The sequence below is a fragment of the Mustela erminea genome, chromosome 20 (assembly GCF_009829155.1).
Source record: "Mustela erminea isolate mMusErm1 chromosome 20, mMusErm1.Pri, whole genome shotgun sequence".
Classification (NCBI taxonomy): Eukaryota; Metazoa; Chordata; class Mammalia; order Carnivora; family Mustelidae; genus Mustela; species Mustela erminea.
Window position 1 is genome coordinate 24,019,587 of NC_045633.1, and position 17,989 is coordinate 24,037,575.

At 61.8% G+C, this 17,989-nt stretch overlaps 1 protein-coding gene across 8 annotated transcripts in view; it reads left to right on the forward strand.

Annotated features, from left to right (window-relative positions):
• Window positions 1-17,989, forward strand: part of NPRL3 (NPR3 like, GATOR1 complex subunit) — a 36,886-nt gene that overhangs the window by 17,738 nt on the left and 1,159 nt on the right. For 7 of the 8 annotated variants that reach the window (XM_032327613.1, XM_032327615.1, XM_032327614.1 and 4 more), the window contains 8 exons: window positions 789-942; window positions 2,811-2,892; window positions 9,571-9,708; window positions 10,654-10,810; window positions 13,800-13,906; window positions 14,326-14,455; window positions 16,349-16,538; window positions 17,237-17,429. In XM_032327613.1, coding sequence (XP_032183504.1) covers window positions 789-942; window positions 2,811-2,892; window positions 9,571-9,708; window positions 10,654-10,810; window positions 13,800-13,906; window positions 14,326-14,455; window positions 16,349-16,538; window positions 17,237-17,429 — 1,151 coding nt within the window. Of the gene's footprint in view, window positions 1-788; window positions 943-2,810; window positions 2,893-9,570; window positions 9,709-10,653; window positions 10,811-13,799; window positions 13,907-14,325; window positions 14,456-16,348; window positions 16,570-17,236; window positions 17,430-17,989 lie in introns of those variants that run through there. The other variant, XM_032327618.1, reaches the window with a different exon arrangement.

Genomic DNA, 17,989 nt, shown 5'->3' on the forward strand with positions numbered 1-17,989 from the left:
TGGCTTCGCCGCTATCTGCTCCGTGGTGCATCTTCAGAGACCATCCAGCCGCCTGCCCCACCCTGGCCCGGGCGGGTGTGGCTGCCTGGCCTCCCTGCCCGTCTGATAGGTTCTGGAGCTGGCGCAGGGGTGCCAGGGGAGCCTGCTGGCTTTGGTTAGCCATGTTCCTGCTGGGAAGAGCCTCTTCCCTTGAGGACAGTGTGTCCAGCAGACGGGGGGCCTGGAGCTTCTGTGTCCCGAGCTCCGTGTCCCTGTTGTAGTGGGTCCGTGTGGTTGAGTTCTCAGGAGGCCTGGTCCTGCCCACCAGCAGTGGCTGCGCATGGGTGACCCCAAGCACTCTCGGGTTTGTGCCCTGCAGGGGCTCTGTCGGGCTAACTGCTGGGGGAGGTGCCACTGTGGAGCATCTCCGGAGGGAGCCTAGGGTCCCACTGCGGGCAGGTGGTGGGATCTGTGCCTTCTGCTGCCCCGGCCCCCGGTGGGCTGCCCTGGTCCTGTCTGCATGGCCCTGCTGTGGTGCCTGCTGTGCCTCTGCTGGTGGCACATGCTGGGGGCCCCATAGAGCCATTTCCATGTTGCCTCTTGGGCAGTCATTCCTCAGCCAGGACGCCACTCACAGCAGTGTTGCTGTGACGGACCTCAGAGGGGACACAGGCCCGGGGACAGCAGTGGCCCCTGGAGAGGACCATGTGGACAAGGAGTTGAGCAGGTTCCTTCACACCCTGTGGCCAATGCGCCCCGTGTGCCCCTCAGTGCACGTGCCGCCTCCGAGCCCCTGCCTTCCCCCGCAGGCCAATGCGGACCCGTCGGTCATCAACTGCCTGCACACGCTGTCCCGGCGCATCGCCACCGTGCTGCAGCATGAGGAGCGCCGCTGCCAGTACCTCACGCGGGAGGCCAAGCTGATCCTCGCGCTACAGGACGAGGTGTCCGCCATGGCTGACGGTGAGTGCCGCGGGGCGTCAGCGTGTGCAGGCCCACACGCAGGCATCGGGGGCTCCTGGGACCGTCTGCAGGTCGTCCCCAGGCGCTCGGGAGGGTGCCCCATGGGACACAGCTGCATAGCAGCCCTGAACTGACCCCGGAAGTGGATTTCCCGGCCTGATCCGCACCCCACAGCGCCCGGCGGCCGGTGCACACACCGGGGACTTGCCCAGGGGCCAGTGGGAACGCAGGGCTGGTGAAGTGGGCGCTTTCCCCTTCTCGGCTTCCCGCAAGCTGAGGGAGGACCCGACGGAGTCACCAGCTGACCGGTTACTGGCTGCTGCGTGGACTTGGGTATCCCCAAACCACCTGTGAGCACAGGAGCGCCGCCTGCCGCCCCCACACCTCCATCTCAGCTCAGGGCTCTGCAGCCGAAGGAGGCCAGATGCGGGTCTGAGGGTGAGCCGGGTCTGGCCGTGGCCGGACATCAGAGTAGCGGTTGGGTGCGCTGTCAGTGAGAACTTGCTTTTTCCCTTGACAGCTGTCAGAATGTATAAGTATGTTTTGGTCAGTTGTGTATTGATTCATAACAATCCACAAGTTTTGTTTAAAAAAATTCTCTTTAGAATCTGTGACTTCATCACAGAAGAAATTTTTTTAAGATTTCATTTATTTGAGAGAGAGAAAGAGCACAAGCAAGGGGAGCAGCAGAGGCAGAGGGAGAGGCAAGCTCCCCACTGCGCAGGGAGCCCAGTGTGGGACTCCATCCCAGGACCCGGGGATCTGACCCAAACAGAAGGCAGACGCCCAATGACCGAGCCCCTAGGAGCCCCTACCACAAGAAATGTTTAAAAATTCAATTAACTACATATTTTAAGGTATTAATGATAAAGGACTAAGAAAAGACTTTTTTTTTTTAAGATTTTATTTATTTGACACAGAGAGAGACCGCGAGAGAGGGAACATAAGCAGGGGGAGTGGGAGGGGAGTGGGAGGCTTCCCACCGGGCAGGGAGCCCGATGCAGGGCTTGATGCCAGGACCCCAGGATCACAACCTGACCTGAGGGCAGATGCTTAACGACTGAGCTCCCCGGGTGCCCCTAATGAAAGACTTTGGATCCTAAAAATAAATGGCCCTGGTGTGAGCGAGTGGGATGAGGCCTGGAAGCAGTGGCTCAGCAGGTGGAGGGCGTCTTGGGGGTCTGTGCTCTGGGGCCACCGGTGAACTCGCTGCGGGGCCAGGGGCCCCAGTGCTAAAATCTAACACGTGACCTATCTAAAGGCCATTGAACAAATCAGCCAAAGTCTCATCTTCATTCAAATGGGTGCACAGAGTTTATAAAATACAGTGTGGGGTTCCCTGATGTTTGGTTCAAAATGACTTGAAATTGGGGCGCCTGGGTGACTCAGTCGGTTAGCATCTGCCTTCGGCTCAGGGCATGGTCTCAGGGTCCTGGGATCGAGCCCAACATCGTGCTCCCTGCTCAGCGGGGAGCCTGCTTCCTCTCTCGCTCTGCTTGTGTTCTGTCTCTCACTCACTCTGTCAAATAAGTACATAAAACTGTACAAAAATAAATCAAAAAAGAAAACCTAGTTCAAATTTATTTTCAGTTAAATTTTAAGATTTATTTATTTGAGAAAGAGCACGTGAGTGTGGGGGGTGAGAGGCAGAGGGAGAGCGAGAATCTTGAGCAGACGCCCCACGCTGTGTGGGGCTCGATCTCACGACCCCGAGATCATGATCTGAGCCAAAACCAAGAGTCAGACTTTGGACCCCCTGAGCCACCCAGGCGCCCAGTTAACCTTGTTCTTACGGGTATTTTCCGTTCTAGCCTCACATATTTCCTGGCTTCGGAGGCTCTAAACTCTCTGTGTTCTGATCGTTGCAGCGAGTGATGGTCCTCAGTCCCCGTTTCATCATATCCTGCCCAAGTGCAAGCTGGCCAGGGACCTCAAGGAGGCTTACGACAGGTGAGGCGGGCGGGGGGTGTGCCGGGGCACCTGCCGTGGCCCTTGTTGCCTGTTCTCCTGTGGTGCCACTGTGATGGGGGTGGGCACGGACTGGCAGTGCTGGCCCCCCCAGCCCCCGGACTGAACCTGAAGTCACCCTGTCACGGTGCCAGGTTTGGGGTCTGCCTCCTGAGGTGGGTGTCATGTTATCACTTTGCTGAGGAGGAGGCTGAGGCTCTGAGGGCGCCGCGGACGCCGCGGGACTTGGGGTCTGCGTGTGGGAAGGCGCAGGTGCTGTGGACACAGCAGAGCCGCACGGTTTTCCCCATAATATTGGTGTCTGCAGCCGGGAACTTCTTTTCCCAGCGTGTCCACTGGTCCCTGACCCTGGGTCTGTAGTGTGGCTGGGAGGTGGGGGGCGTGGGCGGGGATGGGGCATGGGTCCCTGCACACTGTGCCCGCCGCCCTGCCCCAGGACTGTTGCTTCCTGAGGGGTCGCTGCCCAGCCAGCGGTGCAGGCGGTTCTGGGCCTTGTCCTTGCACACCGCCCCTTGCCCGCCCCTGGCCTTCTCGGGCCTTCATCCTATCGGCAGGCCCCGTGCTCCCCACTGGAGGTGGGCTGGGCCTAAGAGCTGTGGCTGCCAATAGCACACGTCGTCCAAGCCCAGAAAGGGCGGCTTCTCGAGGACCCTTTTCTGTGTTAGTCGTTTTCTTGATCTCACCAACCGTACACGCTTGTTATCGATATTTAGGAAATCTAGAAGAGTGTCGAGAAAACAAAGCCCATCTCTAGTCCCATACCTGGGATTATTGTTAGGAGCATTTGGGAAATTTCCGTTCTTTTTGCTGTTTTAACGGAAGGTTTTGAAAAGGTCACGCATCCCTCATCTGAAAATCAGAGTGTTGCGTTTGTTCCCCGATGTCCCTGCACCAGGCTCCGTCCGGCCCTGGCGGCAGGTGTGTCCTAGCCCCAGGCCACGTGCCAGCCGCCCAGGTGGGCTGGAGGCCACGCAGGCGAGCATTGGCCACCTCTGCCCCTCCACGCTGCGTGTGCACACCGTCCCTGCCCTCTCCGCTCAGCGGTGTGGCCTCCACCCCGCTGAACTTGTATGTAAGGACTTCTCTGTTGCTGTCGCCAGTTAGACAGCCCTTGCCTGGGCCCTCAGTTGCCGCAGCCTCTGAGCCTCGGGGGCCCTAAGACCTGCGCCCGCTGCGCACGTGAGGTTATGTGTGTGTTCCTGACAGCGCGGGGGGGCCTGCGCCACAGGCCACACCCCGCTGGCAACACAGGAGACCCCCCCCCCTTCCTCTGGCTGTGCCGGCCCAGGGTCTCGGTGAGCGTGTGTGTCCACAGCCGTGTCTGGCCGCCGCCCTGTGCGTCCCCCTCTCCTATCCAGAGCCTTCTCAGACCCTGTCCGCTGCTGTAAGAGGAAGGGTGCCTTCGCCCCGGACGCAGAGCTGTCCTCTGCGACGGAAGCTGCGGCCCGTGTTCCCTCGTCCTGACCTCGGTGGTGGTGGGGGGTCGGCACGGGCACTTCCGTCCTGCGGTCCCCCCCCGTTTCTCCCGCGGCGTCGCTCATGACCACGTTGAAGTCTGCTGCCCTCTGGTTTTGGGTTGGCTCGTGCTTCCTGGGTGCCGTCTGGTGCCCGGCCTCCCTCCACGAGGGTGGGACGAGAAGCGGCGCTCAGCCTGCCCTGGAGATAAACGCCAGACCTGAGCCAGGCTTGCCGCGTCGAAGGAAGGAGTGGAGCGCGACTCCTTGGGTTTGAGCTGCAGGGTTGGAGGCCGTGAGGTCTGGGGCGCTTGGCCCACCTGCCGCCTGGACTCGAGGCAGCCCGGCGCCCCAGTGGGCCCTGGATTGAGGGAGACCAGGGAGCCGCGTTTCAGGGAAGAAACTGCGCCCGGGGTTACTGTTGCGCCCCCGGCTGCTTCCTCCAGCCCAGGCGTCCTGGTGTGAGTGTTCAGGATCCTATTTCCTCCGGGTGAAGCCCCCGCCCGCCCTTTCCTATTCCCAGACCCCACCCTGCCCACTCGTGGGTCCTGGGGCCCACCTCCGTAAGCCAGCAGCAGTGCCCCTCTGGTGGGACGCCCAGGGACAGCGGGGTCCTCCCCCACACCCTGTCCCAACCTGCCGGTGGCAGTGGCTCTGTGACGGCCCAGGAACAGCCCTGGCCTGGGGCCTTCCCTGTCCCTTGAGGTCTAGCCTGGCCCGCTGCTGCAGGGGGCTTAGCTTGGAGCTGAGAGAGGGCGCCGTGTGTTTACGGAGTGACCTAGCGGCACAGAGCCGCTTCTCCCTGGGGCAGCGTTCCAGCAGGGCTGCGAGGGTTTTGTCTGAGCATAGGTGAGACCCGGAGCTGCGAGGTGTGGGGGTAGGAGATCCGGGTGAGACATCAAAGGAACTGGATCAGCTTCTTTTTTTAAAATTTCATTTGTTAATTTGTCAGAGAGAGAGCACAAGCAGGGGGAGCCGCAGAGGCAGAGGGAGAAGCAGGGAGCCTGACCCAGGCCTCGACCCCAGCAGACACTTAGGCACCTGAGCCCGCCCAGCCTCCTGGGATGTGCTGCTTCACATAAAACCCATGGCTGTGGCGTGGCCGATTGGCCTGGTGGCCTCGCGGCCCAGGATCCGAGTGTCTGTGAGGAGGGGCCGGCAGCATGAATCCCTTGGGAGCCTGCCCTGACTGTTGTGGCATCTGTGTTCCCCGTGGGGCTCGGTGACCTCAGTGACTGCCCCATGCCTCTGTGTGACCGTCAGGTTGTGTCTCCCGTGAAGTCAGGGGATGTCCCTGCACTTCCTGTAACAAACCCTGAGGCTGGCCTGTAGGGAAGTGTGGCTGGTGGCTCACCGGTGGTCGAGGGAACGAGTGCGCAGCAGTCACAGTATTGTGGGCCGCGGCTCGACAGTGTGTGCCGATTGGTTTTCAGAGGTAGCGGGGCCTGTGGTGGGGCTGGGAGGCTTGGAGCTCGGGGGGGCAGCCCAGGGCCAGTCTGGGCAGGTGGCCTTGGGAATTCTGTGCTGGTTCATTGCTGCCTCCCACTGCCGTCTGCTCAGAGCCATGATGCACCAGAGACACCTCCGCCAGCATCCTTGGAAGGTTAGTCTCTTCTTCCACAAATCGCACTTCTGTAAACCTTTGAGCCCACTCGGACCTCTTGAATGTGTATGTGTCCCCGCTGCGTTAGCAGGAAGGCTGGCTGTGTGTGGGACCAGAGTGTCGGTGGGCACTGGGTGGCAGGGAGAAGGGTGACCGGGAGACCAGAGAGGGAGGTCTCGGCTCTCAGCTCAAGGGTTAGGAGCTGAAGTTGTTTCTGCGAGGGTGGGAGGAGAGGGTAATGGAGTAAGAGCCACACGCCACCTTCCTTCTGGGGCAGGAGATATAAGGGCGTGTCTTCAAGGCCAGGTGTCGCCTCCTGCGCAGTCATCGCCTTGAGACCCGAGCGTTATCTCCTGTGGCAGATGGTCTGGGCGACGCTGTGTGGCCCAGAGCCGTGTGGCAGGCGGGATAAGCCTCACGCGGGGGCAGCACTCTTCGGACAGTGTTTCCAGACCAGACACAACTGCCATGCAGACAGAAGTTCAGAGTGGGAGCCGTGTGGGCGCCAGACCCCTGCTCCGCACCTGCTATGGCGTAGGGAACTACCCCGTGATGCCGCAGGGACGTTGTTCGGTGACAGGCGGCAATGGCACACACGGGGCTGGGTGCCGCGTAACGTGGGCAACAGACAGCAGCTGCGTGTCAGCTGCTGTGTGGTGCTCACAGATACACACACCAGATGTAGCCTCCCAGGTTTTCTGAGGGGGCGCCTTCTGTCCTTCAGGGTCAGAGAAACGGGCTGCATTTCCGAGACAGAGACACAGCCGTTTCCCCTCCCCTTGGCTCGCCTCTTGAGCAGGGGTACTCTGGGGCTTCCCCTTCCCCTGTGGGTGGGCGTATTGGGCCGAGTCTGCACGCGGGGTCTCGGTGTGCAGTGCTCTGTGGGCGCACGTGACCGGCGGGGGGGGGGTGGCGACCAGTGCCTGGGGGCGTGGAGCAAACTGCACATGAGACCCAGGGAGCGTCGTGTGCCCGTCTCCCCTGCTCCGGGGAGAGGACCCCGTGCCCACGCGTGCAGTGGCGTCGCCGAGCTCCTGGGGCAGCGGAGCAGCTGCGTGGGAAACAGCAGGAGGGTCAGGGCTGACTCCGGTTCCCGGGTGTGGCCACCACGCCTTTGAGCCGCGTCTTAAGGACTGCCGCTTGGAAGCCGGCCTTTCTGTCCAGGTGTCTGGTGGGACGGAGGAGCCTGCCCACATTAGCTTTCAGGCTCGCTCTCCCTGTGGCCCTGCTTTCCTCTCTCTTCTCTCTTCATTTTGTCCGTGGGTGCTGAGAACCTCATCCACCCGGCGGCTCTTGCGTGCTGTGACCTCTGACTTTGTGAGCTGCCGTTTCTCAGGTTTGGTGGCAGCTGCCCTCCTGCAGGCGCCCTTGCTCAGAGCTTGCGGGGGCTCTGGGGACCGCCGTCTCCTACGGACTCCTTAGCTCTCCGCTCTTCTGGGCCTTGGTGCAGGATCCTGGGTCTCTTCCGAGAGCGTGACACTCATCAGACCCACTCGTAGCTGTCACCCTGAGGGACTGTGGCGTCCATGGTGACCAAAGCTTTGCCTTCTGGCCTCAGCCCCACCTGCGGCCCTCACCCTCGCAGCCGTGGGTGCTCTGACCCTCCCTCCAGGGACGGCTTGTGGTGCAGATGTCCAGGGAGTGTGGCGTGGGTTCCCTGCTGACTCGGGGCAGGGCCGGTGGAGGGTGTCTGGGAGTCGTGGGGCAGCGGGCAGATTGTGGTGTTGGCAGGAATCCCGAGGGTCGTTGAGGTCACAGATGTGTGTTTTGTTCCCCCCACGGTTTGTTCTCATGAGAAAATGGCTGACACAGATTCTGCTGGCTCTTTGGGTGGACCCTGGAGAAGCCTGTTGTTCTGCTCCTTAAGGCTTCAGGGACGCGATGGTAGGAACAGCCCGGGGCTGTGGGCAGTGAGGGCCACAGGGCCATCTGCCAGCACCGTGCATTAGTGTGCCCCGAGCGAGGGCTGAGACGGGGCCTTCCTGAGCCCCAGCCTGCCCCACACTTGGCCAGATGTGGGCGTCATGGCCTCTCCGGCTGCTTGGGAATTGCAGAGTGGGGTTGGCATGTGATGGGAAGAAGTGGGCTGGGCCAGGCTAGACCTTGACAGTGGGCACCATCCCCATCTTGTCCACCTGCTGGGGGTTTGGGGAGGACCAGTCATGGCACTTTGCCCAAGTAGCCCCTCCTCGGAGCTCTGTGTCAGGTCCCAAGTGCTGTCGGCACTTGGCTCAGGAGCCGCGCACTGGGCTTGGAGTGCATTCAGGCTGGCTCCTCACTGGAGGGCTTCAGAAGCCCCTGCTGGAAACGACTCCCATGTGTGTGGTTCTCGGGGGCAGGGCGTATGGGGCCACATGCCCGCTGGGGGGCTGCCAGGAGCCTATTCTCTGCGCGGGGGCTTCCCGAGGGAGTGTCCCCCAGAGTTGGCAGTGTATGCCTTCCTCAGTTCCCAAAATGGGCCTCAGTGCCCCCAGGTACACGACACTTGACCGGCTGTGTTGGGGGGAGTTAGCACTAAGACCAGAGCTGGTGACCGGGTTCTGGCCGGGGAAACGGCACCCTCTAGCAGACACGTAGGTGCCTCCAGACACGCGGGACCACACGGCGGTTGGATTGCCTGTGGGACGGGGGCAGGGGCCGGGTCCCGGCCCACCCCACCATGCAGGTGGTGCTTGGAGTGAGACCTGAAATGGGAAAAGAGCCCAGGGCGCCCGGAGGAAGCCCCAGAGGCTGAGAACAACAGAGCGGCTGGTTCGGGTGCATCCAGACGGCCTGAGGTGGGAGACAAGGTCGGGGGAAGAGTCGGCGGGTCATGTGGGTCTCCCAGCATTTGGGGGCCTTGGCTGGGACTGCTGAGGTTGGATCTTTGAGGGTCTGAGTAGGGAGGGTGGACGGGGGTGCTGGTGCTGAGAAGATCTGGACCTTGTACCTCCCTGTAGGTAGAGCAGACAGGATTTGCAGGTGGTCAGGGTGGGATGTGGGAGAAACAAGGCTTCAGGGGCAGGGGGCTTTACGGGACCTGAGTCGTGTTTGGCCCTGAAAGAACCACATTGCCATCAGCAGGGAGGTGGGGAACGAGAAGTCTGCAGCTGAGGCTGGTTTGCTGTGGGGTAGCTGGCGTGCTGCTGGCCTCTGTAGGGAGCCGGGTGCCCTGTGCTCCTCCCCGACAGGATGTATGGGGACTTGGCACCCCCCCACCTTTCCCCTGCTGCCCACCTGCCCTTTCCGGAGACGGGCCCTGCCTTCCTGGCCGCCCAGCTGTGATGGGGCCCTCCTGGGCTGTGCAAGGGTGTATGCCCAGGTGGCCCCTGAGCCTTGGACTGACAAAGAAGAGGCTTCCCTGAGCCTTGGTGCTCCGGTCAGACTGCAGATTCCAGGGCTTCCCAGAGACGTCTGTGTGTGTGTGTGTGTGTGTGTGTGTTTTCTTCTGGTGAACACCCTGCTGGCTGGGAGGTGCTCTCTGGCCCGGGGCTTCCCGTATGGTTTGCTCGGGCTGCAGGAGCTGGGGGCTGGGAAGCAGCTCCCTCCGGCGGGGCTGGTGGGCTTGCGAGTGAGCGTGTGGGTTCGCGGGGGCACTGGCGGTAATGGGCCTGCTCTCCGCAGCCTGTGTACGTCCGGCGTGGTACGGCTACATGTCAACAGCTGGCTGGAGGTGAGCTTCTGCCTGCCCCACAAGATCCACTACGCTGCCTCCAGCCTCATCCCCCCCGAGGCCATCGAGCGGAGCCTCAAAGCCATCCGGTGAGTGCCAGCCCTGCCCTCTGCCTGCGGGCCCTTCCCCGGAGCTGCTGCCTCAGGCTCCCGTGGTTGCTGCCTTCGGGAGTCCTCCTTTCTTCCTGCCCCAGCCCATGGCAGTAAGGCCCTATGCAGAGAGAAGGGAAGGTGCCTATTTCGAGGTTTGCTTTTTGTCCAGATGGGACCAGCCACAGGTGTCCTCTGAGCCCTCTCAGCACCGCCGGGGCGATGAGGCTCTGTGCTCCCGGGTCTTCAGCCCGGGCCTGGACTGTGCTCCAGGGGCCCAGCATCCTGACGAGAAGCCAGACTGGGGGAGGAGTGCGCCCTCCTGGTGTTGCTCACCACTCACTGGGGCACCGCATCCGAATCAGAACTCGGGGAGCTCAGCGTCTTAGTTTAACTGGTCTCCTGCAAGGAAAGAGCTGAGCTGTTTTCGCAACCCCCCTGCCCAATTAAAGTCTCTTGTTTCCTTAGATATTTTTATGACTAAAAAAAGAAATCTGGGCACATTACAGAAGATTTGGAGATGAGAGGAAGCGGGGCACTACCTCGCCCTCTCTCCCTTGCCCAGTCTGTGCTCTAAGTGTGTCCTTCCTCCTGGACTTACTTGCTGAGTCTGTTTTTATGTAGTTCTGTTCATAGCTGCTGTGGGGATTTTGCTTTTCCAAATTTGGGACTCTCTGCTTGGAAAAGATTCATGTATGTTTTCAGTGAATAAATGTTTGCTGGGCAGTCCCAGGGAGGGGAGATGGAGTTGGGTCGCCGAGCCTTCCTCCACTCTGTTTCTGTTGTTTTTTCTGAGGGTCATAGTAATCCCTGTGGCTTTTTAAAGGCCCCTGGACACACCACTGCCCTTCTGTCTAACTGTTCCGGTGGCCTCTTCTCTCGGGTCCAGTGTCTGTGGGGCCCGGGTACGTGCCTGGTCAGTTGACCTCGGACTCTGCTCTGCAGCCCGTACCACGCTCTGCTGCTGCTCAGTGATGAGAAGTCCCTGCTGGGCGAGCTGCCCCTCGACTGCTCCCCGGCCCTGGTGCGCGTGATCAAGACCACATCCGCCGTGAAGAACCTGCAGCAGCTGGCCCAGGACGCAGACCTGGCCTTGCTGCAGGTAACTCCCTGTGGGCCCGGACACGCGCCCTCCTTGGGGAGAATGGTGGGGGAGGGGGGCATCTCAGAGCAGTTGGTCCTCGGGTGGAGGTGGGAGGTCAGGGCGTCAGGAAAGCAGACTGCCTATGTGCCGTGTCCCCAGGACCTCTCTAGTGAGGGGCCCCGCGTGGCCTGCCGTGGGGGAATGGGTCATTCCAAGCTCTGGAATCTGAGGCCTGGCTTCAGGGCTGGCTTTGTGAAGTGGCTGTGGGGCCGACGTCGTCTTCTGTGCCAGCAGTCAGGAGGCATGCGGCCCTCCAGGTGCTGGGGGCTTGCCAGGCGTCACTGTGAGAAACCGGTGGCACGGGTGCACTTGCCAGTGTGGGAGGTGAGGGCAGGCCCACCTGTGTGCGGAAGCGGGACCTGACCTGGGGGCCGACCAGACCCCTAGTGTGCGCGGTGAGGCCTGTGTTCTGTGTGGGGTCCTCCGCTTGCTGGGCTGGGCGCCTGTGCCTGCAGTTTCTCTTTTCGTGGCTCAAAGACTTGTTTGTTTTCGAGAGAGAGCGCACTCGTGCGCGTGAGCTGGGGATACTTGGGGCTGGGAGTCCCTAGCAGACGCCCTGTGGAGCGTGGAGCCAGGGCGCAGAGCAGGGAGCCTGGTCAGGGTTGGTCTCATGTGGCTGAGATGCCGAACTGAGCTGACAACGCGCGGAAGGCCCACCCGACCGAGCCGTCCAGGCGCCCCCACAGTTTCTGATGGGATGCAGGGCCCCTTGGTCCCGGCTGTGGCCTGGCTGGAGCCTGGGTGGGGGTCAGGGAGTTCGGAGAAGCCCAAGTGGAAGCTGAAGGTCCCAGGGCAGTTGTACCTTCCTGAGTGACCTGTCCGCTGTTGTCTGGGCCTGTGGGCACCATGTGGCCACTAGGGGGCAGCAGGACCTGGCCCTGGAGCTTGGCTTTCTGAGGCTGTCTGAGGAAGAGGAGCCCAGGGGTGAGACCTGCCTGGGCGCCCCCTGTCACTCCCGCCCCACCGGAGACAGGCCTTTGGCCTTTGGTCGTTAGTGTGGGGTTGGGGGGGCTGAACTCCCAGGCCTGTGTGTCCCAAAGCAGCATTTCTGGTTCTGCCGTCCAGGGCGAGTCCTTCCCTGTGGGTTTCCCATGCGCTTTGTCCATCCCCTGTGAGACTGGCTATGTATGGGTTCTGCCCTTGTGCACCGTCACCTGGACTCCTAGACTGGGGGCCCTGCTGTCTTTCGCAGCATCCACGAAACGGGCCTGATGCGCAGGCGGCTCCGTCCACACTGCAGAGCTTGTGTTCTGACGCGTCCGGGCTGCGCTTTCAGAGCTTTCTGGCTTCTCGGTGTCTTCGGACACAGACTAAGCTTGGTGACACCCCCTTCACTTCCCTGCCCAGCCTTCCCTGCCATCACCCTCCGCACTGAACCCTGTTCGAAGCAGGCTTTCCTGCTGGCTGCTGGTGGGCCTTGCCTGCCTCTTCACTCACCCCCTGGGGCCCGAGGTCAGCAGAGCTGCCTGAGGCCCGTTGGAGCCCCAGGCGCGATGGCCCCACGAGGGAGAAAGTGTCAGCTTCAGCGTGCATGTCCTCAGGTGACTTACCGTTGACTTGAGCTCTCAGGGTGCCCGGCCGGCTCGGTTGATGGAGCTCGTGACTTGATCTTGGGGTCGCGAGTTTGAGCTCCGCAGTAGGTGTATGGGTTACCTAAGAAAAACTGAAGTCTTAAGTAATTCACGTTCCATCATTGGCAAAGTCAATATTTTGGGCTTTTCTTGTTTCACTTTTTTTTGTTTAACTGTAATTAACATACAGTGTTGTCTTAGTTTCAGGGGTCCAGTGTGGTGAGTCCAAGATAGGGACACTGTTGCGTCCTTCACCTGTCTCCACATCCTCCCACCCTCCTGCCCTGTTTTGGGGTTTCTTGTCGTGATAAGGTTAATACGTTCTTAGAAAGATTCAAACATCAGGGGTGCCTGGCTCAGTGGGTTAATCCTCTGCCTTCAGCTCAGGTCATGATCTCAGGGTCCTGGGATCGAGCCCCACATCAGGCTCCCTGCTCTGCGGGGAGCCTGCATTCCCCTCTCTCTGCCTGCTGCTCTGCCTACTTGTGATCTCCATCTGTCAAACAAATAAATAAAATCTTTAAAAAAAAAGATTCGAACATCATGCAGATTAGAGGCAGGGAGAGTCCTGCAGTCCTGTGTCACAGAGGTCACTGCTGGAGATTCCTCCGGACCTTCTGCGTGTGTCCCTTCTTCACACATTATCTCTGGATCACAGAACCGGGATCGCACTGTCCATCCCTTGTGATTGGCTCCCCACAGACCTTCACATCCTACTTCCACGTCCTGCCACTGCATCTGCACAGGGGACTTTGCAGATGGTGAAGGGTTTTGAGGTGGGCCGTGACCCTGGGTTATCCCAGCAGGGCCCTTGTGAGAGATGGCCAGGGGGTATGACCACGGAGGCAGGGAGTGGAGGGAGGTGGTCACGTGCCAAGGAAGGCTGCCGTGAGAGGGGGTTGGGCAGCTTCTCCCCCAGAGTCTTCGGGGAGCGTGTCCCTGCTGAGAGCTGAACTCCAGCCTGCGGCACGAGTTCAGACCTCTGGTCTCCGGAACGGCGCTCTGGCTGCGGGGAGTGGTAGGAAGCAGGCTCTACAGGGGAGGGCCGGGGCAGATGGTGGAAAGTGGCGTATCCTCGCTTTGGAGCTGGTGTCACTGGGACTTGGGGTGAGAGGGAAGACCAGCAGTGACAGCTGTGGTTCCGGCCGTGTGGGCTCTGGTGTCCTGTTTGCTGAGGTGAGCTGCCGGCGCACGGAGCAGTGTCCCAGCCTCAGTGCCAGCCTGGGGAGGATCCTGTGGGACAGGGTCCACAGGAAGTGAGCGTCCCAGACCACACCAGGGACCAGTGGTAACGAGGGTGTTGTGTGTGCTGTGCCAGACGCTCAGGTGGGGGTCAGAGAGTCGGGCACTGTCCTCCCAGCTCCCGCTGTCGGCAGGTTTTCCAGCTCGCCGCCCACCTGGTGTACTGGGGCAAGGCCATCATCATCTACCCGCTGTGTGAGAACAACGTCTACATGCTTTCTCCCAATGCCAGCGTGTGTCTGTGAGTACCTCTGGTTGCCAGAGCCCAGGACGGTGCTCCCTGCTCAGCTGGGCCCTCACTTGGGCGTGCTTGCTGGCCTCTGCTGTGTCCATGTTTTGATTGTGGCCTGCCCCAGGCCTGTGCTCTTTCGGCATTCAAACCCCCCGTGTAGGTTCTGTGCTCCCTCACACCTGCGGGCCGGTGGGTGGTGGATGGGGTCCCTGGTGGGGGTTGGGAGCCTTGGGAGCTTTGGCCTCTGCCCATGGCTCCTGCTGCCCCTCGAGGGAAAGCACCTGGGTTTGTCCTCATGGCTCCCACCCTGGGCACCTGCTATGCTGTGCCTCCCTGCTGCCCACTGTGGCTCACAGCGAGGGCATGGCTGTCCAGAAGCGAGGAGAGGCCTGCTGAGCTCATGGGCACGTCGCCTCACCTCTCCCCAGGTACTCCCCACTGGCCGAACAGTTCTCCCGCCAGTTTCCGGCTCATGACCTGCCCTCTGTCCTTGCTAAGTTCTCCTTGCCCGTCTCCTTGTCAGAATTCAGGAACCCCCTCGCCCCCCCTGTGCAGGAGGTAAGTTGCAGGAGACCGGGGGTCTGGGAGCCACCAGCCCAGTGTCAGCTCCTCATCCCAGGGCTCTCAGTGCTGCTGCACTCCTAGCCTGGATTTTGGGGAGGAGGGGGCTTGGCTGCGTAGTTGGTACCTGTCACGCCAGGGTGACCAGGAGCTGGCTCCCAGCCAGGCCCGCTGCAGACCGTGGGGCAGTCCCAAATCCCACCCCCACCCCCGCTGGAGGCTGTCCTGACTGCCGAGAGCCGAGTGGTTAGAGCCGCTAAGAGGCCCAGGTGACAGGAGAGTGGTGACCTCTCCTGAGGGGAAGCCAAGTCAGCTTCGTTTTCACTGAGCTTGGGCCCTGCTTCCTGCTCTCTCCCCCTCCATGGTCCAGGTGGCCACAGGGTATGTGCGTCTAAGTCCTGAGCTCCCTGATCCCCAGAACCTCCTCATCCAGGAAGATCTGGAGAGGACAGGCCTGGGACAGGCCCCAGTGGGACCACTGGGGTTGCTGGGTGTGGCAAGGGCTCATCTAGGAAGGTACGAAGTGTATGGGATGAACAGGTGAATTCTGGGTCAGGTGCAGGCTCTGTCCAAGAATGAGCCTCTGCCCTCCTCCCCCGTGCGGAAGGCCTGGGGCTCTGTGGCTCTGGGCAGGGGCAGCGCAGAGCCAGAGCCAGGGTGGGGCTGGTGTTGGGAGATGGGGCTCGGTGCTGTCAAGGCTTTGTTTTCAAGAGCAAAGTATCTTTTTAAATAAGTGTGAGATCTGTGAGGCAAAACCAGTCTTTCAAAGGAAACCCTTTTCCTTCTTATTGTGAATGAGGAGGAGATCCTGGTTCTTGAGGTCATTCAGATGCTGAGCTGACGGAGTTCTGACGGCCTTTTTCATGAGGCCTTCGGTTTCCAGGAACCGAGCCAGGCTGTACCATCTGGAGAAAAGCCGCACTCTGCATCTGTGCCCCACGTCCCCCAGCAGAGCCGTCCTCACGGTCCAGACAGCAGGTGGATTTCCCAGGCCAAGCCTGGGGGGCCGCCGTGTGCTTGGTCAGGGGCTCGGATGGAGCTGGGTTTGGTTCCGCGCTTTCCCCGGGAGAGGCGTCTGCTTGTCAGGACTCCTGCTTCGGGGCCTGGAGTGCGCTCGTTAGTGCTCACGAAGCCTCTTTGTTTTATTTTTTAATGGTAACTCTTTCGCAGGCCTTTTCCACTTTACTTGGTTAGACCAGGTCATAACGTGCCTAAGGTACCTGGTGCCTCCCTGTTCCGTGCCTGGTCAGTCATCCCTTCCCAGGAGGGGACTCCGAAGCTGAGCAGGCAGATGTGCGACCTTCCTGCTCACCCATGCTCAAGCCGGGCCTGCACAGGGCTCCTCGCTGGCCACGGTCAGGGGCCGGCCCCTGGTGGGAGGGGTGGCCTCCATGTGCCAGGAGGACCACACTGCTCATTGGGACTCCGTGTCCGTGGGCAGGCTTCCAGGCCGAGCCAGGGAGGAGCCAGGGAGAGGCCTGGGTGCCGTCGGAGCAGCTGCCTGCAGGGTCTTCCTGGGCAGTGTCCAGGCCATAGCTGGCAGGTCCCCACGGGCCCCGCTCCGTGTCAGGGGGTCTGAGCGGCGGGGCCGCGTAGTCGGCTCTGCTGCTCCGCTCTGGGCGTGAAAGGCCCTATGCTGGCACTGCCCAAGTGTGCAGTGGGGGCAAGTGCAGGTGTGGCCCCGGGGCTCCTGTGGCCTTGCGCAGAGCAAGGAGCTGGTCTCTGCTGGCCGCTGGCAGGTCCTTTCCTAAGGTGGGGGTTGGGCCTCTCGAGCTCAGGGACCCCTCAGCCCTGGTTTCAGTCATGGCCTGGGTGCACCCCACGGGGACAGGGCAGTGGTGGGGAGCAGCCCCCTCCCCGGCCCTGGGCCACCTGCGGCTTCTCCTGCAGACCCAGCTCATTCAGATGGTGGTGTGGATGCTGCAGCACCGGCTGCTGGTGCAGCTGCACACCTACGTTTGCCTCATGGCCTCACCCAGCGAGGAGGAGCCCCACGCCCGGGAGGATGAGGTCCCCTTCACTGCCAGGGTCGGCGGCCGCAGCCTCAGCACGCCCAATGCTCTCAGCTTTGGCTCCCCAAGTAGGAGCCCCCTGCCCCGGGCGTCTATGTGGTGGGTGGGGTGGTCGGGAGGGCACCTGGGCGTGGTGGCGGGATCCCGATGTGGGCACTGCTGGGCGTGAACGAGGCACCTTCCCACGGCCGCACATGTGCACACACACCCGCCCTTTATGTGGGCCGCTGGGGCCTCCCACAGGCAGCCTCTGTTCCCCGCTGAGCCTCCTTCGAAGGAGGCAGGAGACCCCGCTCCCTGGCCTCCCTGCCACTCTGTGCCTCTGGGCTCTGGAGCAGGGCCTCGTTCAAGCTAGGAGCAGCCTAGGATCTGAGCCCATTTCCCACCGTCCCTGGGAGGGCGGCTGGGCTCGCTGGGCCGGGGCCTGTGAGGGGACACGGACTCTCACAGTCACTTCTTGGCAGAGCCGTTGTGGCCGCTGCGTGCGCCCAAAGGACGCGGTCCATTGCCAAGCCCCAGGTGCCCTGGGCTCCCCCAGGCTCGGGGGACATGAAGGGCTGGAACTAGACTGAGGCCTGACCTTACCTTCAGCTTCAGTGCGAGGACCAGCCTTGCCCGGAGCCGCTCTTGTCCCTCTTGGGTGGGGGGGTGGGATGAGCAGGCCTGCCGGGGGGTGTGGCAGCAGATTCCCGGTGGACATGGGCACAGTGGGTGCACCAGGGCGTGTGTAGGGGACTGGCTGCTCCCTGATCCGTGCCCACCACAGCCAGCAGTGACGACATGACGCTCACCAGCCCCAGCATGGATAACTCCAGCGCGGAGCTCCTGCCCGGCGGGGACTCTCCCCTGAACAAGAGGATGACAGAGAACCTGCTGGCCAGCCTGTCCGAGCATGAGCGGGCGGCCATCCTCAGCGTGCCTGCGGCCCAGAACCCCGAGGACCTCCGCATGTTTGCCAGGTGGGGGCAGGGTGACCCCGGGGCTGGGCCAGTTCTGGCATCAGAGCAGAAGGTGGGTGGGGGCTTGGCCGGCAGGACGCAGCTTCTGTCCTGTGATGACCACTGGCCGTTGCTGGTGGTGCTGGTGTCTTGGGCATGAGGTGTCCCCAGCTGGTGCCTGTGACGCCAGGCCTGGGGCCTCTGCCTGTGGGGTCTCTCCAGGACTTCCTGGTGCTTCTTGTTAACTTTTTCAGAAGCTGCGGCAGGTTCCTGCCCTCTTGAGGCCTGTGGGGATCTCCCGCACCGGGAAGGCTCTTCACCCGGGCTGGGGTTGCTGGTGTCCAGGACCCCCACACCATGAGTGACAGACTGTCAAACCCGGCTTTGACTTGGGGGCTCTGTGGGTTTCGGGTTTTCGGTTGCCCGGGGAAGCCCCCAGTCAGGAAGCAGCCGGGCCCAGGCCTCTGCGCTGGCCCCAGCCCACACAGCCCTAGAGCAGTGACCCCGTCTGGGCCCGTAGCCACACGGGAGCCACTGCCACAGCAGCACGGCAGGCCTGTCCCCCCGCACTTCCCCGTCAG